This window comes from Lepus europaeus, chromosome 10, assembly GCF_033115175.1.
Source record: "Lepus europaeus isolate LE1 chromosome 10, mLepTim1.pri, whole genome shotgun sequence".
Classification (NCBI taxonomy): domain Eukaryota; kingdom Metazoa; phylum Chordata; class Mammalia; order Lagomorpha; family Leporidae; genus Lepus; species Lepus europaeus.
In genome coordinates, this window is record NC_084836.1 from 122,933,975 (window position 1) to 122,960,940 (window position 26,966).

At 51.6% G+C, this 26,966-nt stretch overlaps 1 protein-coding gene across 1 annotated transcript in view; it reads left to right on the forward strand.

Annotated features, from left to right (window-relative positions):
- The window catches only part of PHACTR3 (phosphatase and actin regulator 3), a 208,767-nt gene extending 187,815 nt beyond the window's left edge, over positions 1-20,952 (forward strand). Inside the window, exons 9-13 of the mRNA XM_062202414.1 lie at positions 12,388-12,443; positions 16,329-16,390; positions 17,265-17,405; positions 17,998-18,074; positions 20,469-20,952. Of these exons, the coding sequence (XP_062058398.1) occupies positions 12,388-12,443; positions 16,329-16,390; positions 17,265-17,405; positions 17,998-18,074; positions 20,469-20,484 (352 nt within the window). The 3' untranslated portion in view covers positions 20,485-20,952. The remainder of the gene's footprint in view (positions 1-12,387; positions 12,444-16,328; positions 16,391-17,264; positions 17,406-17,997; positions 18,075-20,468) is intronic.
- The last annotated feature ends 6,014 nt before the right edge of the window (positions 20,953-26,966 follow it).

Consider the following 26,966-nt stretch of genomic DNA (forward strand, 5'->3'; position numbering starts at 1 on the left):
TGTAGGGGACTGCGCCACGTGTCTTGTGGGAAAAGCAATGCAACTTCCACCCAGGGCAGGGGCACTCAGACAAGGTTCCCAGTCAGGCACTGGGGGGCTGGGGGTGCCCTGGCTGGAGTCACGGCCGAGTGAGGCCGGGCAGGCCAGGTGCGTGAGCGCTGCCTGAGGGACACAAGGCGACACACCCGGCTCCCCCTGGGATCGGGGCTTTGTGGTAAGCAAGCCGTCGCGGCGTCACTGACACCTGTTGAGCCGTGCTGTGTGCCGGGCGCCGTGTTCTGCCTGCATTCCCTCAGGTCGCCAAGGCAGGTGCTGCTATTAGCTGTGTTTAGCCGTTGAGCAAGTGAGGCCTAGGGGGCTGGGGGCCGACGCACAAAGGCAGGCGGCTGGGGTGCGGTGGAGCTCAGCTCTGACCCAGGCCGGGTGGCTTCTGGCCCCCACCCTGTGGAGTAGCTACGGGTGGGCTGTCGGGGCTGGCACGGTTGTTCCAAAGTCACCAAGAACCCTCTCTCTAATTCCTGTTGTGATCCTCGTGCTGACGTTTATCCTCCATGGTCCAAGGTGGTTGCAGGAGCACCGGACTTGGTATTCAAGTCCATTCGTGTTCGAGAACAGATCTCAGTTATGGCTGCTGTTCAAGAGGGCTCCTCCCAGCAGCTCACTTAGCTCTGCAGCCAGAACCCCAGCGGTGCCAGGCTTAGCTGGAGAGAGGCTGGGCTGAGAGGATCGGCATTCCGAGCAGTGCAAGAAGAGAGGCTTGGGCAGGAAGCTAGGAGTCTGCTACTGTAGGTGTTCCAACGAACGTTGCCATGGAGACAGATTAATGGAAGGGGGGCAGCCTGGTGGAGGAATGAGCAGTGACTTCTACGTGGCCTGGCCTGGGGCCGTGTGGTGCCCGTGGCTGCGAGAGTCACCTGGGTATTACCAGACGCCCCATTCCTACCCCTCCACCCCTTCAGCCCTCCACTGGGCTGAAGCTCTGTCGTGACAGGGACAGACCCTGCTGCCCCTCCTCCGCTGTCCCCACCCCGACACCTCGGCTCCGGGACAGGTGCTTCGGCAGCCACCTCTCCGTGCCACCATCTGCACCGGGCATGGAGGCAGCAGGAGCAAGGCAGATGCCATGCTGCCTTCTGGAAGCTTCCATCCCTCCAGCAAGTGTAGGGTGGGTGTCAGGTAACGATGGAAGTGCTAAGTGTGGGACGCCCGTGGGGGGCTGGGACCCGGCGATGCAGGACGGCAGCACTCGGACCCCACATCCCGGGTCTGTGCCCCTGGTGCCCCCGAGGAACCTCTGAGTCCTGCGGAAGTGGTGTGGGCTGGGGCGCTGGTGCCCTCGTCCCGTGGGGAATCGGCGACAATCGTGAGAGCTTTTGTCTCGGCCTTGGTGCCTGCTCTCCTGGGTTTGCCGGCTTGCGGGGTTGCCCACCTGTATGGGGCCCAGCCCTGCTGCACAGACCAGGCCAGAGCCACCAGCCAGGGCCCAGAGCAGACCCTGCCCAGCCCTGGTGTCGCCTGGGAAGCGGCGAGGGGGCTGTGAGTTTGGGAGCCACAGAGAGCAGCGTGGTGGGCGGGGCTGCCCTCTAGAGTGTCGCAGGTGCAGGAGGAAGATGGGGGGCTGGTGGGGGTCCTGCCGGGGCAAAGCTCAGAGGCAGGACCTGAGGCAAAGGAGGCCCTGGGACCCATGGGTGCTTCCCCCGCGTCTGTGGGAGCCACAGCTGAGCGGCCTCGGCGCCAGCGGCAGGCAGTGGAAGATGTTGGATCAGATTTCTTTAATTGCTTAAAATTTGAATAAAGGACTCAAATGAGGGAATTTCAGAAAGTGGAAATGCACATCACGAAAAACGTGCGTGGACCTCAGAACTTCCTGGCACCACACTCACTCGTTGTTTTTAAAAGATTTATTTGTTGTTTGAAAGGGGGCGGGAGAGATCTTCCATCTGGGCCACTTCTCAAATGGCCGCAATGCCCAGGGCTGGGCCAGGCCGAATCAGGGATCAGGAGGAGTGCCAGCCAGGTCTCCCACGGGGGTGGCTGGGACCCAAGCCTTGGGCCATCTTCCTTTGCCTTCCCAGGCACATTAGCCAGAGTTAGGAAGTGGAGTAGCTGGGACTCGAACCCCACCCCACTTCCAACGTGGCACAGAAAGTGGCGGCTTGACCTGGGTACACCACGACCAACCCCCCCCCCCCCAGTTTATCTTGCTGCATTTAAGTTGGCCCCTGCCCCTGCCCAGAGGCAGCCAGTGTGTGGGGCTGCCTGCGCTGGCTCCAAGGAATCCCAACAGGAGCTGGTACACACCGGGGCTGAGCTCCCACCAGGAACGGCTCCTTCACTCTGCTCCCAGTCCCATGACAGGTGTGGACCAGAGCCCTCCCTCTGCACTTGGCCCTGGGAGACTAATCGGAGATGTCCAAGAGCAGCCACGGCAAACCTGCCGCGTTCTGGCTGCAGGCGCTGTGTTGTAAGCCAGACCGTGCAGGTGCGCCTCACGGTGGCCCTAGTTCCAGCTGGGGGCAAGGACATTCCATGGGGGCTGGGGGCAGGAGCTGCAGTCAGAGTGGAAGACAGACAGGGGCGTGTCTTCCAGGATCTCTAGAGTGTCGCTGTCTTGGAAAAGCGAGGACGTCCAGAGCCAGAGCGGGGTGGAAGCTGTCCCAGGGAGAATCCTTCCCGCGCCACAGCCGCCCCTCCCATCTTGCACATTTCCCTCGCCCACGCTGACGCAAGCGGTATTTTTAGCATCTTGCCTTTCCTGACTCCAAGGCAGCCGACTTAGTTTCATAGAAATAGCGTTTTCTTTTTATATGCACGTTCAGTCCTTTAATCAATGCACATAAAGCGTAATTGAATTACCTAATTATAGTAAGGAGCCCACATGTTACAAACACGTTCGGAAACAGAAGCGGCAGTGCCTGAGGTGGACAGCTCAGCTGGTGGGGCACGGGGACAGGCCGTGTCCCCGGGCTCGGGGAGCCCTTGGCCTGGGGGGTCAGGCTCACCAGGACACTCAGCGTCGTTGACTTAAAATCAGCGGCGCCTGGACTTGACGCACACTGCGAGCCCCTTGATGGGTGTTTGCTTGAAAACCCAGAGACGGGGGCCTGGCAGCTTGAACGCCAAACTGACCATCGCAGGGACCAGGGAGGCGAGCAGCTGGGGAGAGGCTGGGCGTGTTAACCACCATGTTGCTTCCCATTGTCCTTATCGCAGTTACAAGGAAAGGCAATTGATCCTTAAAATAGTCTTTTAAATGAAGCCTTAAACTCTCCCGAAAGGCAGAGAGACAGAGAGGCAGAGTTCACCCCCGAAATGTCTCCGATGGCCTCTGGCTGGGCTGAAGGCAAGAGCCGGGGACTTAGCCCAGGTCTCCCGTGTGGGTGGCGGGGATCCAACTCCTGGTGCTGAGCCATCGCCCCCGCATCTGAAGCTGGAGTGGGGACCCAGAGCCTGCTGTGGAGCCGGGTCCTGAGGTGTGTGGGGTGGGTGGAGCCGGGTCCTGTGGGGTGGGTGGGGTCAGGTCCTGAGGTGTGCAGGGTGGGTGGGGTCGGGACCCAGAGCCTGCTGTGTTCGTGGTGGGACAGGGTGACCCTGGGAGGCAGCTAGAGAGGCTGCGAGGTGGGTGACTGACAGGTGACCTCTGGTGACTAAGGATGGAGGGTGGATGTGTTCTTGTGCCTCGGCCACGTCCTCAGGACCAGGATCTGGGGGGCTGATGAGAGACGAGGCCTCTCCCTCCCCGAGTGCCCAGGGCAGCCCTTCGCTCGTGCTCTGGGCAGGACTCTCCCTGCGAGGGCGGGGAGGCCCAGCATCACCGCTCTGGGTGTGGGGCGGGCCCAGAGCCAGGTGTGAACACAGAAGTGAGGTGGGGGGGGCCTTGGAAGCCTCTGCACCCCCACCCCTTCCTTTCTTACCCTGCTTCCCTGGAAGTGCTCGGGGAACCAGCTGTGCCCAGGCAGCAGGCGGCCAGCTCTGGGTGCCTGGCGTCCTGTTCTGAGCTGGCCTGGCAGTGAGCTGAGGCCCCGGGGGACCCAGTGGCTCCTGCAGGTGGGGCTGGGAGGGAGGGTGGAGCTTTGGGCACAGGCCATTCTCCAGGGCCTTGTGGAAGCTTGGGTGGCCCCATGGACTGTCAGAGACTGGGCTCCTCCTGTGTTTCAGGTGCCCTTGGGAGCCAGGTGTCTTTCAGCCAAGGGGTGCTTCCTAAGTGGCAGGGACCCCACCCCAAACACACACACAAGCACGCACGCTCGACTCTGGGCCTCCGCAGACGCTCCCTAGGCAGACACTCCCTAGGCAGACACTCCCTAGGCAGACACTCCCTAGGGGCACAGCCTGTGTGCGTCTTGGCTGAGCGCACACGGTGTTCTGACGGAGTCTGATCTCACACCGACTTTTCCTGGAATGCAAGTGTCTTGGAAGTCGAGGGACAAGTACTTGGTTTTGTTCGGAGCTTTACCAAGAACTGCTCCTCGTTTCGGGAACTGGCCGCCCTTGTGACTGCGTCCCTCAGGGCGGGGAGTGGCCAGCTCAGCCACAGGACAACGCTCTGTAGGCGGCAGTCCTGCTGGCCCTCACCTGCTGCCCAGGGAAGTCCCCTGTGGGTCACAGGTCGCTGGATTCCATCACGGTGCCCTGTGTTGTCCTTTGTGTTGTTGAGGGCACGCGCGTTGGGTCTTTGGCATTTCGCATGTAGAGGTGGGAGTAGGCGGGTGCCACAGTTCCCTGTTACGTAAAGGGGTTCCAGGGTGGGCTGGGAACCTGTGGGCCACAGCGGGACAGAGTGCACAGCAGGGTGGGGCTGGCTCAGAGAAGGGAGCGAGGCTGGGGCTGGCAGTGGCTCACGGGGCCTGGCCAGCGTCCCTGGGTCCAGTGGGAACCAGGGTTAAAGTTCACCATGGAAGCAGGGTGATGTTTCAGGAGGGCCATCCTGCTGCTGCAGGGCTGCCTGGGAAGGGGCCCCCGGCGGCTGCCACGCCCCCGTGAGAGACTGCTGGCCTGGCTGAGGCAGCACCCGGGGGCTGCTCACAAGTGGGGCCCAGCAGGCTTGGAGAGTCCGGGTGTTGGCAGTGGGGAGTGAGAGCAGCCTGTAGGTTGCCCAGGGAGGGTCCGGCTGAGCGGCCACGGTGGCTGGTGCAGTGTCAGGTGGAGGTGCTGAGTGTGTGAGGAGGCGGGGCCTGGCGAGAAGAGGGCTGCTTTTGTAGGTGGGGCTTGGGCCTCGGGGCACCGCCTCCCTGGCCAGCTGCCGGCCCCATCCTGGTGAGCCTGAGCCCAGTGGGCTGAGCGTGATGGAAACGTGGGGACATCGCTGCCCTGACATGGACAGCTCCACCCCTCAGAGCCCAGAGCTGGCCCGGCCTCCGCCTGGTTGCCTGTCCCTAGCCGCTTCTGCTCACACCCACCCAGGGGGGCTGCCTTCCTCCTGACCCTCTCTGCCAGGCAGCCCCCCGTGTTTGCATCTGTCCATTCTGAAGCAGAGTGCGCCGGGGCGGGGTGCGGGTGAGGAGAGGAGCCATGCCTTGCCTGCCTACCTGGGCCAGGCGGCGTCGTGCTGAATGGTGTGTGGTTGCCGTGTCTGGGGAATCCCGTCTCCAGGAGGGGCCTCGGTGTTAGTGACCCAGGCTGGCTGTGGGACAGGATTGGTGTTCCTAGGAAGGAGCCTCCCAAAATAGCCCGGCACCCCCGTGGGTGGGGAGCCGTGTGCTTCTCCTGGAAGGCTGCTGGCGCTGAGCCGCACTCGGCTGTGCCGTGGCGCTGGGAAGGAGTTGGGACTTGGGGACGTGTGCCTAGTGGGGCAGAGCGGGCTGGCCAGGGCTCACGCTCAGGGAGCTGGCGCTGCAGCCTCCGCACTCTGCCCTCGGCCGAGCCACACTGACCGCTCCCACCCTGGGCGCTGTGTGCACCTGCTGCTGTCACCTGTGGGCCACAGGCATCAGCCAAGCAGTGTGTGCAGAAGATGGCTCCGAAGCCGCCGTGTGCTCGTGGCCTGCTGCGTGGGGCTTGGTTCATCCGTGTTGCTGCCTTTCGTTCTCATAGTGGCCCCGAGAGGTGGGGCTTGGCACCAGCCGGATGTCTGGGCTCGGAGGGAGTGAATAACTTGCCTGTGTCCCATGTGACGCGGTCGAGACTGAACCTCCTGGCGACTTTGCCAAGGCGCGTGTTCTTGGCCTTCTCTGGCTGGAAGGAGTCACCACAATGTCTGCATCTCCACCGCGGGCTGTACGTGTTCCTGCTTGGTGACAGCAGAGAAGGTTCTAGAAGACAAGAGCATCATAACCAAGTCTGGATGGGCAAATGGGAGTTGCAGCTGTGGTGACCTGGGGGGTCAACACAGATGACGTGGAGGGAGTGGAGCCCAGGTAGAGCACAGACACGGCAGGGTCAGGGCCGCGTGCCGGGGCCCCCTGCCCATCTGGCTCTGCAGGAGCCCCTTTCCAAGTCCTCCAGACGCCCCGAGGGGCTGCCCTGCACGTGGCTCAGGGAAGTTCAGGGCGCGGTCAGAAGCTGCAGGGCCCGACTCTGAGTCCCAGCAGTCCGGGGAAAGCGGGCCACTTCCGCGAGTGACTCAGACGTGCGTGCGCCGCGAAGGCCCCACGGCACTGGACGCCATTCCGGGATTCACCTGCTGGCTTCTGTTAAGTGTTGTGCAAGGACCTCGGGGTGAGGGCTTTGTCGTTTTTCTGGCAAGGCGAGTTCTCTGGGGCGTTGGCATCAGAGACCCCGACAGAGAGGCTGCAAGGGTGCCGCACGTCAGAGCTTCGTCTGGGGACCAGGACGTCTGGGTGCAGCTGAGCTGCAGCTTTCTCCTCTCTAGAATGGGTGTGGAGGTTCCTGGACGAGTGAGGGTACACGCGTGGCAAGCGTGGCGGTCCCGTGACTCACTTGTGTGCTTGGCTAGGATGATGGGTTCACAGGCTGCTCGTTAACCTGGGACGGGCATCGGTGGCTGCTCCCGGCCTCCACCTCGCGTGAATCCTGCAGCAGCACGGCCAGGCTGGCTCCCACGCAAACACAGGCCCTAGAACTCCTCCTGGGCGCGGGCGTGCAGGCGCCAGGGCGTCAGGAGCAGGGGCCTGGCTGCACTCTCCCCTCCACACCTGCCAGCGCTGCCCCGCACTCCGGCTCTGCACCTGCCCCCTGCTGGCCTCCCCCTCCCAGCACTGAGCCAGGTCTGGCCCACGTCACAGCTGCTTCTCCCTTGGACAACTCTTGGGTCCTGGTCTCAGGGTCTTGCCCAGCCCTGGAAGGAGGAGAGGCCCCCGTGGTGACCTTCCTGTTCTTGGGTGGGACAGTGGGACTTTGCCACTGTCCTGGAGTCACCAGGCTACTTTAGACTCCAGAACCCGGTCTTCACATTGGCCAGCCCAGGAGCAGTGGTCCCTCCGTGCTGAGCTGTCCCTGCACCATCTCAGTGTTCAGAGCCCCCTCGTGGGAGCAGGTGGCGCTGTCATCATTTCCAAAACAGCTCCGACTTGGTCAGTCGTTTCTGCTGGCCTCTCAGCTGCCAGGGGCTGGCCTCAGTCCGGTCTTGGCCTCTATGCTGTCTAGAAGTCTGTGCTGTGAGCACTGGGACCCTGCCGCACACCTGCTCTGCCCTGAACCTACCCCTCCTGTGCAGGCTAGGAGGTGTCTCCTGGCGCACACCCAGGACGTGTCTGAGCTATGGGAGAGCCCAGTCTTTGGTCAGTGTGTGTGACCATGGGTGCTTAAAGAGCTCATGACAGTGGGTTAAGTCCTGGCCTGCAGCACCAGCATCCCATATGGGTGCTGGTTTAAGTCCCGGCTGCTCCATTTCTGATCCAGCTCCCTGTTAATGAGCCTGGGAAGGCAGTAGGAGATGGCCCAAAGCCTTGGGCCCCTGCACCCATGTGGGAGACCTGGAAGAAGCTCCTGGTCATTGCGGCCATTTGGGGAGTGAACCAGCTGATGGAAGATCAGACTGGAGTTCCATCTCTGTGCTGGTACCTGTGGGCCCAGTGGGAGTAGAAGTGTGACCACCTGCCACAGATCTGGGGCCTGGGCTTGGCACAGTCACACGGCTCCACCCCCACTGGTGCTGAGCACACAGCCGTCTCCTCAGCCACCCTCCCCCGCCCCGCCCCGGGCACCATCCCTGGGCACCTGTTCTCTGTTCCTTACCTGCTCACCCGTTGTGTCCCCTCTGGTGTGGTCATGGCGCAGGCTAGGCGTGTGGTGCCTCTGTTGGGTTGGGAGGCAGAGGGGCCTGGAAGGGCCCTGGGGTTAGTCCTGTGTCTGCAGTCCCCTGGGTCCTTGTAGGGATGATGCAGATACCCTGATCTCAGAAGCACGCGTCCTCTTCCTGGCTCCCCACCACCCTGGCCAGGCCCTGCCGCTGCCCTCCTCCGTGCGTCCGGCGCGAGTGACAGCAGGGATGGTGAGGAGACCGGCAGAGGCTCGTCTGTATCCCAGGCTTGGCTTTCTGGGAGTCGCTCCCACGCCCACGTGGCTCTGTAATTTGCCACCACACGGGGACTTTCTCAGCGGGGAGAGCCAGAAATAGGCTGTGGCTTCCCCAGCTCCGGGCGGCACCGGCGTCGCTGGCAGCGCCATTTCTGAATCAGGAGCGGGCGCAGCTGTGGAAGGCGGGGAGAGGCGGGGAACTGGGGGACCCACAGGGCTCGGGGACACTTCCAGGTGGCCTCAGCTCCCCGGGCGCAGCCCTGCTGTGCTTCTGGGAGTTCCCCGAGAACTCTGGGAGTGAGGAAGCCCTGGCAGCCGCGAGCCGACGGAGTGGGGTCCAAGCCTGGTCCCTGTTCCGTGATCCACACCCATGTGTGCAGGCTCCGGGCTCTGCGTGGGAAGACCCGCCTGGCCTCCACTCTGAAGAGCCTCGTGGCCAGAGCAGGAGGCACCTGAGGCCGACGGCCTCCTGTCCACAGTGGCCGCTGTGTCGGGCAGGGGCCCGCGTGCTACAGCACCAGCACGCCTGGGACGTCTCACGCAGGCCGCTGCGGGGCCAGGCTCCCTGCACTGGGAGAACACTGCCCGGGCCCCGCTCCACCGTCCGTCCTGGCCGGCTGCCCGTTGGGGGCTGCAGCCCTCCCACTCGGGGAGCCGGCTGTGGGTCCTGATTCCAGCCCCGGCTCGGGGCCACGCTTCCTTCTCTGAGCCCCTGAGCCAGGCACCGTTCAGAGCCCGTGGCGGCACTGCTCAGAGGTACTGGGAAGGCGCCATTGCTGTGTGCCCAGCTCTGCGCGACCCCTCGCGGCTTAAACTCGGGTCCACGGTATGGCGTTCCTCTACCTTTCCAGTCCATATCTGAAATCGGGGGCTACGCGGTTGCTGCTTTAGTCTCCATCCAACAAACTCGTGTTGATAATGATCACCGCAGACGGACTGCAATGCCTCGGCTCCGTGTGCGGTCACGGGGCCTGGCCTTGGGCTACATCTCCTCCGTGCGTTCTCTCGCGCAGGAACTAGTCAGAGCGGGGCTGGGATGGGAGCCGCCCAGCCCCAAACTCTGCGAAATTCCTGAGACGTCTGGACGAGGTGCCATGTTGCGGTCCGGGCTGCCCCAGTGCCGGGGGGAGGTGGTGAAGGGACACGGGTCTGAGCTGTGCAGACGGTGTCCAGGCCCCGAGCTGCTGCCCTGAGTCTCCGCTGGCCTCTGCAGCTGCTCGCCTCCGAGTGGGCCTGCAGGATGCTGTGCGGGCAGGAGGAGGTTCTCGGAGGTCGAGTGACCGCTCACAGGCAGGAGGGAGAGTCCAGGCGCCCAGGGGACAAGGCCCAGCTGGGACTGCTCTTCTGAAGACAACTGCCCGTAGAGGTCAGAGCAAAGGAGTAAACTGACGGCAGGAAACTTGTGATCCAGGAAGCTTCTGTGAGTACGGACCTGGTGTCCGTTCTCCGTAGACGTCCTCGGAGCAAGAATGAGGACGACTTCTTGGAAAATGACTGCATTCCAGACAGACGTCGCTACAGAGCTCCCGTGTGTGATCTCACTCCCTGCTCACGGCTCTATGGAGAGCCACCATTTAGTCCTCACTTTATTTATTTTTTAATTTTAATTTTTTAAAGATTTATTTATTTATTTGAAAGAGTTACACAGAGAAGGAGAGGCAGAGAGAGAGAAAGAGTAAGGGCGGGGTGGGGGTGGGGGTCTTCCATCCACTGGTTCACTCCCCAATTGGCTGCTACGGCCAGAGCTGCGCAGATCCAAACCTAGGAGCCAGGAGCTTCTGCCAGGTCTCCCACACGGGTGGAGGAGCCCAAGGACTTGGGCCATCTTCTACTGCTTTCCCAGGCCATAACAGAGAGCTGGATCGGAAGTGGAGCGGCTGCGACTCTCAGCGGCGCCCATGTTGGATGCTGGCACTGCAGGTGGAGGCTTTACCCGCTACGCCACTGCGCCGGCCCCAGTCCTCATTTTAGATGAGAAGACAAGGCTCCAGGAAGTTAGGTGTTAACTGCCCAAGGCCACCAGTCAGGCAGTGACATCCCAAACTGCAGTCTCCTAGTGCCAAAGCCACCCCTCCGCTGTCGCCACCTTCCGGGACCAGGGCCCCCATCCTCACAGATGACCTGGTTCACAAGCAGGCCTGGAGGGAGATGGGCGAGCTGACCGCGTCGTTTCCTGCTCGGGCACTGTCCTGGCTGCCCGCGCCTACCGTGAGCTGAAGTCCAGCGGTGTAGCCGTTCCCAGGTTCCCAGCCACTCCCGTTACCACCCCCTGGAGTAACTCTGCTTCCCTGATCTCTGTCATTTCATTCCAAGATCCTGGCACACAGGGCTCCCCGTGCGGATTCTGCACTCCTCTGTCAAGTTTCTTCCACGCGGCCTGCCTGGATCACTGCCCCTCTCCCTGCACCCGTCAAGCCCTGGGGTAAACAGTTGAGACCCTGTCTGGAGAGGAGACCTTCCCCTGTCTGGCTCCGTCCCTCCTCTCGGGCCCTGGCACTCTCGAAGGCCCTGTTCCCGGACTTGCCCTCCAGCAGGGGTGGGAACATCCGGCCTGCAGGCCAAGGAAGAACCGCTTGGTCTGGCCCTGCCAAGGCGTCCGCAGGCAGGACTCAAAGTTCAGTCGGTCGATCGCAGGCTAATTTCTAAGTTGCTCATTTTGCGTGGCCCATGAATGATGTTACAAAGACCCCTGCTACACAGTCTCCCTGGGGGCAGGGAAAGCTCCCATGGCTCAGCTCTGTCCTGGGGGCTGGGAACAGGGCTGGTCTCTGCGGTCCTCCAGGGCCCCTGATGCAAGGAGCGATGGCACCTGGGTGTTTTGATCAAACTGCAGGGGGCAGCCGTGAGCTGAGCGGCACCTGGCAGGGCCCATCTGGGGCTCTCACCCTGAGGTCCAGGCCGGGCTGGTGGGGGCCAGATCCAAGTCTCCGGGAGCCTCCAGAAGGCACGAGGAGACAGCCAGCCCCAGGGAGCCAGCGGCAGGCTGTGGTGTCCCAGCGGGGAGGGGGCGGAGTGGTGCCGCCCTAGGCTTTGGGCTGGGACAGGGATGAGAAGGCCCCGTGTCTGGCAGCCTCTGTTGGGGCATTGAGTACTTGGCCCTGTTGTCTCTCCTTGCAGGGGCCCCAGGATCTGACTCCAGGAGAACCATTATTTAAGTTGAAAAAATAATTAGAGCTTGGCCTTGATTTTGACTCACGATTCCTCCTCCTGCGGGCAGATTTCATGGTTTCAGGCTGTTTTTGTTTTTATTTCTACATTTGCGGGCTGCGTCCTCCCCCCGCCCCGCCCCCCGCCCCCAGGCCGAGGCCGCTTGAAACAGCGTCTCCCTTCCTGCTCTCAGCCCTGCTGGCTCTGGGCGCCGGCGGACGGGGACAGGGACGGGTGTGGCTGGCGCAGCCCCAGCGCGGGAGCGGGAGGAGATTCCCGGGCTGCGTGGAGCTCGCGGGTGGGCGGGGGCTCCGGTGTCTCGGCCCTCCCCCGGCTGGGCGGGCCGAGGAGCCGCCGCCGCTCGCGGGGAGAGCGGGAAGGCGCGGGGCGCTGCCGGCTGGGCGGATGCGGTCTGCGGATCCCTGGCATCTCTGCGTCCAGGAGCCCGGAGCCCGGCGCGCTGCCCCCGCGTCTACAGGGGCAGGCGGAGCGTGTGCGGAATGGGTCCCCGCACTGTTTAGCCATGTTGGCGCCGGGATCCGTCCAGACCCAGCCGGCTCCGGACCACGGATGTGGAAACTGAAGATGTGCCCGCCCCGAGGTGCGGCAGGGGCCACCCCGGCGTGGCTCAGGGACTGAGCGGCTCCCGCTCCCGGCGGATCGGACCTTGCGGGCGAGAGGCGGCCAGCAAGGGCCACCGCTCCCTCCGCTTTCCTGAGCCGACCTTTAGGGGGGCCAACCACCTGTCACCCTCGCAGACCCCGGGCGCGGTCTGCAGGCAGCCGCTATGGTGCAAAATGTCATTCTGGTGTTTTTCCGCAGACGGCTGAGCCAAAGACCCGCTGTGGAGGAGCTGGAGAGGAGAAACATCTTGAAACGTGAGTAGCTGCCCATTGCTCCCAGGGTTTCCCCCCTGTGCTGAGGCTGGGGCGGTCTCCGTGCTGGCAGCTGGGTGCACCTGCCCTCGGGAGACCCCTGAGCCGCCAAGCCCTAGAGCAAAGTTGACAGAACCACAGACGTTCTTCTTTCAAAGTAAAAAAAAAAAAAAGCGAACATCAAGAGGGTCCGATTCTCAGGGTTACGGAGTTAGCCACTCCCGCACGCCTCAGGGAGATGATGTAGCCTTTCCCGTTGCATTGCAAGCAGGGTCTGGGGCGGTTTGAGTTGGGGGCTCCTGGTGACCACAGGAATCCCAGGCAAGCTGTGGGCAGGGTCCTAAGCCCTGGCCAAGGAGGATGTGGGCCCCTTGGCTGTGAGGAGCCAAGCAAGTACCTCCAGGGAGACTCCCAGGGGCTCAGAGCTTTGAGGTCCTGGGAGCCTCTGTCCCCGCCCTTGAGGCTCCTGGGTAGCGGTGCAGCTGCCGTCCAGGCACCACCTGCGTGGTGCGGAGAACAGTCAGCGACCTCACTGACACTGGGGGTAAGAGCTTCTCCGGTGGGTCTTCGTCTAAGACCTGCGGACTCCAGGACTGAGCGTGTCGTCTGCTAGAGGGGCCTGGATGTTAAAGTCCGTTCCCTACGCGATGAACCCTGCAGACTTGCCCTGAGTCTGGACTTCCCTGGTCAACAACTCCCTTTCACAGAGTTCAGAAGGCAGAGCCCAGAGCCCCCATTTCTCAGGGTCTCCTTGTGCCACGGTGCCTCCATTGACTGACGAGAACAATCCCCTTCTCTATGTATTGTGGGAAATACTTAACCCTACAATTAAAAATGTCCTCATTTTTAAAATTGAAGAGACAATGATTTCTATTCCATGCCGCCTTCATGAGCCGGTGTCTGCAGGAGTTTAAACAAAAGCTTTTCAGCTTACCGACGGGCAGAGAGTGGAGCTATTTCAGTGACAAAATGTTTTGAGTTTTTACAAATGACACCACTTTGCAAAGCCACTAAGTCGTAGGTGGTCCTGACATGACGTAGGCAGGTTCGAGCCTTGGGAAGTGCCACACCCGAGCTGTCCACTGCGCCCTGTGGGAAGGGGGCCCTGCACCCGGCTTTCAAACAGCCAGGCTCTTATGCCGGAGTGGCCTCTCCCCTCCCACCACCATGTGCTTCTAATTGTGTTATTCTTTGTAAATCCATGCGGAGGCTCAAAAATAGCACAGTGCTTGGTGAATGGAGTGCTGCGGTGGGAGTGCTCGCTGGGACGGCCGCACTCGCTGCTCGCAGATGGGAAATGGACTTCCTGTGCCGTGGCCATGGCAATCCCACCACAAGCCCTTTGCTGCCGTTGCCAGCAAACCACAGATCTGTCTTTTGTGCAGGGAGCTTAAGTGGCCTGAGACTTTGACGACGAGAGTTGCGCAGGGGGTCCGCTTTGACTTTCATCTTGCTTCCGTGGGCACGAGAATGGGGCGACTCTGGCCTCGTGTAGAACAGCACCACCTCTGCCACCATCAGGGCGCACAGTAGCATTACTGTGTTTGCTCCAATCTGCCCATGTATTCATGGGTAGGAGCCCCTTCGGATGACGAGAACGGCAACACTTTACCAGGTCCAGTCGGTCCCAGGCGTCGTGCTCGGTGCTTGGTGTGGGCAGCCTAACGGATTCACGAGGTTTGCTCTGCTGTCCCCACTTTCCTAGGGATACAGCCAAAGCTCAGGAGTCGGAAGACTTTTTCACAAATGAATAATGGCAAGAGATGGAGCTGGGGTTTGCTCCCAGGTTTGCCCGACTCCATCACCCTCGTCCTTCACCATGCATTGGCAACAGTGATACATTTCTGAGTATCTACAGAGGACCCAGGTGTAACTGCCCAAGCTGGTTAGAGCTACTTTCAGAAATATGGAAATAGAGGTCCTAAGGATTGCGTTTTTCTAAGGCAAGGGGTTCTCTGGGTCTGGGAGGAAGAGGTCCACAGACACGCCACTAGTGGTGGAAGTTGAGGAGAGGCTGTGGGCGAGGTTGCCGGGGGACGTTTGGAAGAGGGGTCTCACCGGGCACTTGGCTCAGCAGCACCCTGAGAGGCACTGTCAGAGTCCAGCTCTCCAGAGACCTTGGTGACGGGTTTGCTCACACAGAAACAAAAGACCTGATTTTGCATATTTATTGCTCCACATGAAGACTGCACTTGGGATTTGTTGCAGCCTAGTTTTTAGACACCTGAAGAATTCATTCCATCTCCATTATGTAAATCCCTCGTGGCTGGCCTCATGTGTTGATATGCCCACAATTTTTTCTAATTGTATCAGCTGATTATAGCTCACAAGTACGGTTTTACTTGGACAAAGAATTAAGTATGGAACAGGATTTCAATCACTTTTCTGAAACGCTGAGTTGGCTTTAAAAAATTCCTGAGAAATACAATGGCTACTATATCAAACATCCATAGACCCGGTCTTCCAAGCCTGTTTGAAATGTATCTTTTAAATAAAGGCAGGTAACGTGAAATGTTAGCTGCCAAGTCGCAGGATCTCCAAGTGCTGATGGTTGAGAGCGCTTTTCTGGGAGTGGAGCCCTGCTCAGGTTAGGAACCTGAGGCTTTATTTAGTAACAGAGAGCACCAGAAATAGGACAACCATTATCTTGTATCCCAGAGCAAGGCATACATTTTATACTAGATCTCAGTACTCTGGTCTATTTTTAGCTTTCAAGTGTAGGTGTGAACACAGCTTGAATGTTAATAGGCACAACTCACTGAGCAAAGCCAATTTTGGTGAGGGACTGGGGTTCCCTTAAGAGGCACTGTGGGTGGGTGTTTGGGCTGCCCTTGATTACGATGCTAGCACCTCACGTCACAGTGCCTGGGTTCAAGTTCCAGGTCCACTCCTGCCTCCAGCTTCCTGCTAACAGAGATGCTGGGAGGCAAGGAGGATGGCTCCAGCACTTGGACCCCTGCCACCCATGGGTGGAAGACCCAGCCTGAGTTCTCAGCTCGGCCCAGGTGTTGCAGGCATTTGGGGAGTGAACCAGGGGGCGGGAACTCTCAGACAATTACAACAGGAGCGTTCCTGCAGTGCAGTCAGCCGGTTCATGGCTATGTTTGCATCTGCAATACTCATTTACCCTAACAAAACAAATTCCAGGCAAACCTATTTTGCCCAGACAGAAGCTGGTGTTCCCTAGCTTATGTTAGTTGACTCCAGAGTAGGTACTTACTAAATGGAACCAAAAGCATGCCATGACAGAGCTGCAAGTGGACTTCAGAAAGTCTGTGGAAAATGGATTAAAAATTTCTTGGTGCAAAACAATTTTTTGAACTATATGCATTTTTTGTGCACACATTTTTCCACGAATGTTTTGAGGAACCCTTGCATATGTGGACTGAAAACATTTTGTCACCAAAATAAACATCTTGTAATTCCATTTTCCATAAACGTTTACAAGTACTTTTGTATTTATATTTGAACATATACCTACATTGATTTACTCTACAGCCATTTTTGCCTGCTACCTGCGTTCTTGGATGTAAACATAGGGATATCTGAGAATGGGGACAACCAGACAGGCACACAGTATCTGTTTGGGGGGTGTGGACAACAGCAACATCTGTGGTTGCTTTTAATGCAGAGGAAGGGGGAGGAGGATCAGGCTGGCATTGGAGCAGTGCTTGGCTCAAGACAGGTTTCTGGGAAACCATCAAACCATGAGCTTTTGAGCAGTGACTGGCAAAATGCAAAACACACAGAAATGCAATGCGGACAGAAGTGTTATCCACAGGTGTCCGTGACAGCCTGCCTCAGCTACCGAAAACACGGTGACCTTGAGTGCGTTTCCCGGATGGAGAACAAAGTCTCAACCCAGATCTCTGTTCTACTCTCTCACAGAAAGGAATGACCAGACAGAGCAGGAAGAAAGAAGAGAAATAAAGCAAAGACTGACCAGAAAGGTACCATACTTTAAGCATTTTATTTCCTGGATTGAAAAAAGCAAAGCTGGACTAGAGAAAGATGCTGCTGCAGCCATTGGGATGGGTGACCCACCGCTCCGTGTGAGCTGACTTCCTGGACGGCAGCATCAGTTGGAGCATTTGCTAAGCAACAATGAGCAAAGGCTTCTGGCCACATCCCAGTGTGTGACCTTGACATTCCCTAGAATAGCAGTAGCAAGTCGGAGAAGCAGCACAACCCAGATACGTCTGATGGCTGACTGGGCATTCTCTTAATTTATGTCTAACAAAAGCATATTTTTTATCAGTGTTTCAGTTACCTCTTGGACCCATTGCATTTGGTCATCTTAATGTCAAGAACAAAACCGTGTTAGTCTCAAGGGTTTGAATCTGTGACTCAAATAGTTAATTTATGATGGCCAATAGAGGTAGCAATTCTGTGAGCTTCACTTTTAAAACCCTGATCATTTCTGCCGTCTCTCTCCTCCCCTGTGTTCCATGATAATGAAATTTTGTCCTGTTGAAGTTAACAGTATGTCAAGCTTCTAGTAATGAAAGCTTCTCGTAATTAAAAATGCTTATTTGGTAATCCTTGTACAGAAACCACTGATGCCGTAAGATCTAGGTGAATCCATCAGCCATTCCCTAAGCCCTGGCTCTGTACTATCAGGGGTGTGACCACTTGAATGCAACGTGGAGGGAGGGGCTTGTGAGTTAAGAGCATATAACGTGAGCCCTCATGTTACAGATTGCTTCTGTCTAAGTTATATTTCAGAATCAGGGTTTTTGTTTATATGAATGTACTATTTGTTTACAGTACTTCCAAATGCATATTTGGCATGTGATACCTAACTCTTATGATCTTTTATTTTAGCTTAATCAGAGGCCCACTGTTGATGAGTTAAGAGACAGAAAAATTCTGATACGATTTAGTGATTATGTGGAAGTAGCAAAAGCGCAGGACTACGACAGGAGGGCAGACAAACCTTGGACCAGACTGTCAGCAGCAGATAAGGTACGCCACCATCTGTGCTGCTTGGGGTGGGGAGGGGGTGTTATAAAAAGAGCAAAACTTATCATGCCAAGGAGCTTACATAATAGACAGTGGATCCATTAAATGAAGGCTATGCCTTGGCTAGATACAGGTTCCACAGACAATTCAGGATCAAAGCTGAGCAATGGTTCTCAACTAGGGAAGAGTTTCATCCCTGGGGACATCTGCCTATGTCTAGTGACATTTTTGGTTGTCACAAGTGGCAGTGTGACTGGCATCTAGTGAGGTGCCAGGGATGCTGCGGAACATCCCACAGTGCACCGAGTGCCCCCCAACACCGAGAGCATGGAAATTCAGAAACTTGGGTCTGGGAACAAAACTAGGCAAGGTGGCCTAACAAAGGTCAGCAAGTTCAGGACAGGCTTCCAGGTACAGGCTACACACTGGCTTGGTACGATGTACTATACAAATGAGGAAGACAGATTAAGTGAACAAAAACTTTTAATAAATATGTAGTACAAAGTCAGTCAGCAAGTATTAGGAATGGTTGTTAGTCCATAAACATACTAATTTCCTCCGTTAACTTTTTAATGTTCTGTTTTATAAATTTCAGGCAGCAATTCGTAAAGAATTAAATGAATACAAAAGTAATGAAATGGAGGTACACGCATCAAGCAAGCATTTGACAAGGTTAGATTTCTGTATTAATTTCATTCTTACGGTATTTACTTTTGGAACACACACATGCACACTTCAAAGACCTTTGCATCCAGCTAAACAAACTAGGTATTTCTGCAGTGAGCTATATTAAACAAATGGAATGGACCTCAATTAAAAATGCTGTCTGCAGGGGCTGGTGCCGTGGCTCACTTGGTTAATCCTCTGCCTGCATGCAGCGCCAGCATCCCATATGGGCGCCGGGTTCTAGTCCCGGTTGCTCCTCTTCCAGTCCATCTCTCTGCTATGTCCTGGGAGGACCCACATGGGAGACCAGGAGGAAGCTCCTGGCTCCTGGCTTTGGATCGGCGCAGTGCCAGCTGTGGTGGCCATTTGCGGGGTGAACCAACAGAAGGAAGACCCTTCTCTGTCTCTAACTCTGCCTATCAAATTAAAAAAAAAAAAATGCTGTCTGCACTACTGGTTTATAGGGTTTGCTGAAAGGTGACTTATGGAGGAAAACAATATTACGCAGATCACTTTTTAAAATTTTATTTTACTGGCTTATTTATTTGGAAGTCATATTTCCCTACTGCTGCTCAGCTCGCCAAATGCCCGCAGCAGCTGAGTCAAGGGACTCAACCCCTCGAGCCACCACCTGCTGCCTCCAGGGTACACACTGGCAAGAAGTGGGGCTCGGGAATAGAGCCAGGACGTGGAACTCAAGGCTCCCAGACGTGGGACGCAGGCATTTCAAGCACCATCCCAACCGCTGTGCCAAATGCCTTACCCCACTTTTTTCCCTCTTGAAACCTTTTACTTCAGAAATATAAACCTCACACACTTCCTGATTATAACTTTAAGAACACAGTGATTCTTCCCACAGTGTCTGCCCTCTCACCACTTCCTCCTTGCTCCAATTTATTTAAACTCTCCTCATTTACTTTTTGGCATCTCATTTAGATTTGTATTCATATCCTTAATACAAGCTAGTTTCCCAAAAGCGGAGTTTTTCAGCAGGTATCCGAGTACATACTATGTGCCAGGCACAACTGTGAACAGGATAGAGGATACCCATCTTTACTAATATCCCATCAGGAATATATAGTCTATCTATGCTACCAAATGCAAGACACTGACCAAGGTGTTTTTCCTTTACTCACTGGGGGTGTATTCTTCAGTACTTTCTTTTTCCATGGCCATGACCAGTACTAATTATTTGAATTTATCTCCATTAGAGCGCACACCTGTGGGGCACCAGCCCTTTAAGCACAGCAGTGGCTTTGTCCTCTCCCACTGTCTGGAGCTGTTGAGGCCCCAGAGAGACAGGACGTCTTGTATATGAGCTCTGTGCTCAGCTGAGTAAGACGTCACTTCCCTGTCACTACGCAGCCATTGCTGCTGTTATTTAAAAGATTGACTCTCAGCTCACTGTGGCTATGAACCAGAAGCCGGGTACCACAGAATCCAGCTTCCTCCTTGGTTTTAAAATATCAAAGGAGAAAAGGCTTTATAAGGACAGGAGAAAAATCATGTAGGTAAATCATTAAAAAAAACTTTTCTTAAGGCTTCTTCCCTTACTACTTTTGGGGAGAAACAGATGATCTTATTCTTAAAGGAATGTGAAGTGTAGGAAATAAAATTGTCCAGCAAAACATAACACATTTTAATGTTTGTTTTAAAGAAATTATATACTACCTATTCTGACAATCCCAGTTTATTACATTTCCACATTACTAAAAATAAGTTAGCTTTCTTAGATGACAAAATTTTAAGGCAGCCAAAACCTGAATCAGAAGTAAATCCTTATTCCACATTTTAATACTTTAAAATTGATATGAAGAGTCAGCAATAAGTATTTTAATCCTGAGATTTGAATGCAGTAAATGTCACTGTAAACATTTCAGGTGTTAGGATTTTTAGGGTTCTAAGAAGCCAAGGAGGTGGCTAAAACAGAAAATATTTTAGGGAAATAGAATTGGGGCACAGAGGTAAAAATGGGGGCTGAGCCTGCCCAGACAGAGGGCAGGGTTTGAAGCCAGGCTGCCTCCTGTTGGAGCAGCAGGCAGCCCTTAAGCTGCTTGTTGGGGGCGGACATGTGCAGCAAGGTTCCTTTGTGAGGTTGACAGTGCAGTGTCTCATCAGTCTGGGGGCTTTGAGCAGTGAACTTCTCTCTAGCCTTCAGACTGTTTCACTGGGCCTGGGGGTTCAGGCCCCAGTGTTCTAATTATCAATGCTACTAAATATATCCTTCATATTTACAATGATCTATCAACTAAATTTGTATCTTCTAACTTAGCAAAGTATTGGCCATGCCCACATTTTACATATTGGACTTCCGAGAAGCTTTTAACAGTGAATTTATAGAAATTTTTTTGGCAATTTTAACTTTTAGAAAAGTCTAACCTAATTTTTTTTAATTTATAGATTCCACAGGCCATAAAGATTTTCTTCTGAGAAGAATTTGTGTTTAATTTTTGATACCAACATTCATCAGGGAACTTTCCTGAAGTTTAGCTCAAGACTATCTGCTGTGTTTGTGAGAAGAGCTGAATCACACACACAGGTGCAATCTTGGCCATTTACCTGCAAAAAGGAGAAACCAGAGGACACACTTCCTTCTTTGGTGTCTGAGGAGTGTGAAGTGTTGGGGTCAGTTAAGACCCAAAGAACTCTACCAGAAGAAAACTGTGTTTGCCTTTCAACCTTGTTTTACAGTGTAATGAATGGGTGACGTGCATGTGCAGGCTTACCACTCCCAGGCCTCTGACGTGAGGGACATGTGATGCTGTCATTCAGTATTATGTTGAAAAGACAATTTTATTCTGATCATGATTAATTTGAAAACTCTAAGTTCATGTTATACAAAATTATTTACTGTATACTTTTTTTTATATGTCTAACAAAAATACAGCTGCAACATTTTGATTCCTGTTAATTTTGTTCTTTAATTAAATGACTACTTACTGCAGGAAATTCACTCAGGCTTTATTTTCTTGGGGTTGGATGAACGACATCTTAGAACAGGACTCTGAAACAAGTCAGCTTCTGAACCATCAGGATCCAACTAGGTGGAAGAATTCCATCTTGTTATGTGTTAAATTTTGTTGGTACAGGTGGTTTGTGCCTTGGAAAATCCAATTTTCTTTTTCAGAGTAACTTATAAGTACTGAGGAATGGAGTATCCTGGAAATAAGCCATAAATTCTGCTAAAATGAAAATTATGCCCTCTGTAAGAATATTTGTAAGTTGACATTTGCAAATATTAAAATGAAACAAAAGTTTAGGTAGATAGGAGATTATAAAGAGAAAATTTAGCCCAATACAATGGTGAAAGTTAACCTTGGCACAAAGAGGGAAAATAATACATCCCAAAGAATATTCCCAATTGGGTTAAGTGTCTTTAGAGATGAGCCTTCCCTCCGCCCCGTTGATGCACTGGAGAGGCAGGGAACAGTAGCATGGACGACGACTGTAGAAACTTGCAGGGCCCTGTGCTCACGGCCAAGCCCTGCTCTCCCTGTTCAGCAAGTTACCGGTGTTCGTCTCACAACACTGTCCTATTCAAACACAATAAAGCAGCTGAAGCACTGGTACAGTGCCCAGTGCTTTCCAGATACCCACTGATGCTAGCTGTTGGTCTGGTTGCCAGCACCTGGAACAACGGAGTGTCCTCTGATTTCTTACCATATCTGCTTCCTCATTCCTTTCTTTCATTTTCTACTTCTTTATGACTGCTAGTGGGTCAGATACCCATGGGAACTGCTTAATGCTTGTGGTAGCACTTTGAAGGGACTTTTGATCAGCCCTAGCAACTAGTAAGTATATTAGTTGAATTATAGTCTTTAGAAGTTACTGTCATGGTAGAGAAATTCAAGCACTACCTCTTACTTGGTATATACACATCTGGTAATCACACGACTTCTGAGCCTCAATTTCTCTGTGAAATAAGAGAAATACTTTCTAAATAAAAATCGGATACTTAATTTTTTAAGAACTTTATATATATTGATTATACTTTCAGCCACTAATTTTTTTTCTACTTAAAATACATATTAGCAGCTTACTCTCATATTTTATTCAATTTAAAATACTAACTGGAGCCCAAAGTAAAAGTGAATTTTAACTTCATCACATGTATTTACTTTGGAAGAAAGGACTACAATTCCAGAAAGCACCCGATCCCCCAAAGCACAAAGGATCAGTACTTCTTAGAAAAGTACTAGATGGAGTCTATGGTTAAAGATGACCTGGTAAATGTGATATGTGTTTAGGATTTTGCAAAAGTCCCATAGCTAATGAATAATAAAATTAAAAATTAAGGTCAACTACAGGACACCCAAAGAAGGGTTTGGGTTGGTTCAGACACAAATGTTCCATGATAATCTAAATCCTAGCAGACATTTCATTTTAATCAAAATGTTTGTCAACAGTAGTATATAACTTCTACCACTGGATTTTTATAAATCACAAACTGTTACTCTAAGTTGTAATTCCACTTTAAGTTTGTAACAAGTATTGTAAGAGTTAAGAGAAACTAAAATTGAAGCAAGTATATTTACTTTGCATCTGCTAACTATAACTAATCCTGTAGATGAATATGATGGTACATCTCAAATGTCTCTCAAGTTGAAAAAAAAAATTAAAAAGCTTAAGTCCATACCATATGTATATAAATTTGCATATGCTGTATAAATTTGAAAAATCTACAGACTTAGTAGTTTGCTCTGCCTTGTTATTTAATAGCAGAAACAGGACAGGAATCAGAGTTCTTCATTGCTAGTCGCATTCAGTTGGTATTTCTGTACATTGAATTTAAAAATGTTTGTCCACATCTTCACAAAATAATATGATTTTTACTTTGACTATTTTACGGTTGCTTTTAAGGAGTTTAAAAAATTTTTTAAAAATTGTTTAATTTTGGAAGAGGAAATTCTCTTCTAGAAGAATCCATTATGTTTTAAGCTAATACAATATATGAAACAGTATTTATCATTTGACTTTTCAGAAAGCACTTAAAGATTTAAAAGGAAATTTGAAATTAAATCACCTTAGTAACTGTATACTTGGAATTGAGAAAAACACCTAACACCAAGAGGTCCACCTTGTGGAAATATATAGTAATTTCAGGCACAAATTTATTATATACTGGCAGTAAGGCCAACATTTTTAGCTATTTGTCTACAATTCTTTAGTAGCAAATTCAAGTCTCGATGTTCAAAATTCTAAATTTACTGTTAAAATTGTGTGTCTCATATACTGCCAGTACCCATTTACTCAGTTCTTTTCCAGAGATGTTCTTCTCAGAATTTTTCCTATGAAAACTCCTCAGATGATTTATAGAGAACAAAGCATAATAATCTATATGCAAAAGTTTTCAAAAAATGAATTCTTATAAATTACATTTGCTTATTTCTCTGTACATTTGGTGATATTAGGCATGTACTATCAGCTTGTATTCAGACAAAAAGCTACTAGTTATCAGTTGCATATCTATGTAAAGCAGAGCAGTATCTTTTGTGTAGAGTAAAACAAAAACAACCGTAAGTCTAACTTCAACTGTAAATCTCCTTAAAGATGACAAATTCTAAAAAACTATTTTTTATGTTGCAAACAAGCTATTACATAATTACTTTCTAAGAGCAAGGTTTTTTTTTTTTTTTTTAGCCCTTTTCAAAGAACCTACACTGAGTACACCGCTATAATTCAGGTACGTACCCTAAAAGACGGATCTATACCTCAGTCCCTTCTCTGCTCCCTACCTAGTCTACTTCCTGGTCACAATGGTGACACTTGGCATGGCACAGCAATTGGTCTTCGGAACCAATTACCATCTTGCTCCAGTATTAACATCAAAAGTAATGTTAGTTGCTATTATTTCCTGGTAATTATTTTGCTCAAAATTCTACTTTGGTACTTTATAGCCCTTATGATTCTTTACATTCTTACTCAGATTTTTAGGCATAAGAAACACGTGTGTGTGTGTGTGTGTATTTATTGACAGTAACTGTGACTGTGTTAACTGTTAGTAAGGGTTGATGACAGAATGGCTAAAGAATTACCCTCCTGCAACTAGAGTTCCATACCAGGCACTGAGTCTACAGTTGGTAGAATGTGTCACAGTAGACCGCAAATTTAATACACTAAACAAACACTGCACAGTCTACTATCCATCCATTCAAAAGCATGCTGGCCTTTTCAGTTGGTTGAGTGTCCGTGGTTCCAGGATTTGGTGGTATTTAGATCACTGTAGTAATGAGTATAGAAGTCTTATTTTAGGGTTCTCTTTACTTACGCTAATGTAACATTTTTCCTCTTCCATGTTCTTTTCCATGTGTAATTCTGGAACAGTTATCCCTCTACAGTTCTATTTGGTTGGGAACACAGGCAAATCTATACATGCAAGTGTTAGATTGCAATCCAGGTAAGAAATTAAGTCATTAGTTACAATGCTCAATTTTTAGTATGTTTGAACAGAAAAATCAAGAATTTTTAGCTATATTAATTAAAATAGTCATTAGCCTCTGTTAATGCAAAACTGATTTAAACCACTGCTTCTGTAAAATACTAAGATAAACTGAGGACAAGCGTTTATAATACAGAGTTCTGATCTTTAAAACTTTCTCTCTGGACTTGAGAGCCTGCAAACCAAAGCCTACAGGCAAAATCTGGTAAGCTTTCTTTCTGTTTTTTTCTTTGAAAACCTAAGAATCATTCTTACCTTGTAGGGTATTTGAAGAGTTGCATTTGAAATAGTTATATGAGTATCTAACTAATATCCCCAAATTTGCATTTGGGCCCACAAAACCTAAAACATTTGCCTCATGGCCCTTTAGACAAAGTTTTCCAACTTCTTGCTCTAAATGTTAAAAAGCTTTAAATATGTTTAATTTTAGAAATGAATTACATAGAACTCAAATAGCTACACTGTTTTTAATTAACTAAGCTTAAAGTTTTCAAAATAGAATCTATTCCAAATTTCATTCATTATAAACTCATGCTGACAGTAGTTATGTATATAAAATACAAAAATAAGCCCTTATTGGTATTAAAGGTGTTTCTTCAGTGTAACAGTCTCCTCCTCCAGATTCTTATTTAAAACTATTGCTTTCACAACATAAGCTAAAAGCATGTTATCTGAAGTTCAAGGTAGTAAAATATTCATTTCACTCAGCTCAAATATATTTCTGAAAAAAGCTGAATTACTTCTTACAGATGTCATTTTATAGTATTTCCATGGGCCTTTTTTTTTTCTTTTTTGAGAGAGAGAAAGGTCTTCCTTCCGTTGGTTCACCCCACAAATGGCTGCTATGGCTGGTGCACTGCGCCAATTCAAAGCCAGGAACCAGGTGCCTCCTCCCAGTCTCCCATGCGGGTGCAGGGCCCAAGGACTTGGGCCATCCTCCACTGCCCTCCCGGGCCACAGCAGAGAGCTGGACTGGAAGAAGAGCAACTGAGACAGAATCCGGTGCCCCAACAAGGACTAGAACCTGGGGTGCCAGTGCTGCAGGCAGAGGATTAGCCTAGTGAGCTACGGCGCTGGCCTCCATGGGCCTTTTAAAAACTAAATATATGTAGAAAATACATAAAACCATCACAAACAGAACATCATGTTATCAGTATAGTCTATGCACATTCATTTGCCTACACAATTCTTCCAAGAGGCCAATAATATGGAAGTCATTTCTGGATGACTTTAAAAACATAGCTCATTTTTAAGTACAAGGAAGGGGTAAGGAGCAAATAGGAAGTGAATATATTAAGATAGTAACTAGATATTTTGATATGTTCTCTTAAAGGTGAATAGGAAATTACATGGGAAGGGTAGTAATTAAGAGAAGAACTTGATGTGATGACCGTATTTCCTTATTTAATAAGCATGCGTTGTGAAAACCAGGAGTGAAAAATCAAAGACAATGAAATTCAGAGCACTAGTTGGAATGACCATCAAAAAAAAAAAAAAAATTTTTTTTTTCCTTTGGAAAAAGAAAACATTTAATAGGTTACATTTCAGAGGAATTTAGGGTAATGGAGAGACTATCAGCTGAAAGATAAAGGATTAAGATTAAAACAGGGAAGGTACTGTTATGCAGTTCTACTCTGGAAAATGTAGTAATTCAATTAAACATGACAGAGTAAGGTTTGTGGAGCAACGCTGAGTTCCATTTGAAGTATATGGCCATAAACAGACAGCTTGATTTTAAGACTTCCTCCAGTGTTCTTCAGTTGGTAGAAGGCTGGCTATGAATTTGTATGTAAGGCTGACAGGAGAGAAAGGATAAGACAAGACTGTTTTCAACTATGGAAACTAGATTGTGTAAGAAAAGGACAGCAGACAGGGGTAATAAACCAAAAAACAAAACAAAACAAAAACAAAAACAAAAACAGCAACAACAACAACAACCAACAGTGAGTAAATAAATGACTTGGTACTACTATAAAAAGCAAGTTGAGGGCCGGCGCAGTGGCTCACTAGGCTAATCCTCTGCCTGCGGCACTGGCACCCCGGGTTCTAGTTCCGGCTGGGGCGCCGGATTCTGTCCCAGTTGCTCCTCTTCTAGTCCAGCTCTCTGCTGTGGCCCAGGGAAGGCAGTGGAGGATGGTCCAAGTCTTTGGGCCCTGCACCTGCATGGGAGACCAGGAGGAAGCACCTGGCTCCTGGCTTCGGATTGGCGCAGCACACCAGCTGTAGTGGCCATTTGTGGGGTGAACCAACGAAGGAAGACCTTTCTCTCTCTGTCTAACTCTGCCTGTCAAAAAAAAAAAAAAAAAGAAAAGAAAAAAGCAAGTTGGAAAGACAAACAGTATGAGGGGATAAGATTGTGTGGATACCGAGATTCAAGCAGCAAAACTATTGGTAATAACAAAGTTACAGTAGAAAGACTCAAAACAGCAGGAGGAAGCATGAACTTGGGATATATTACA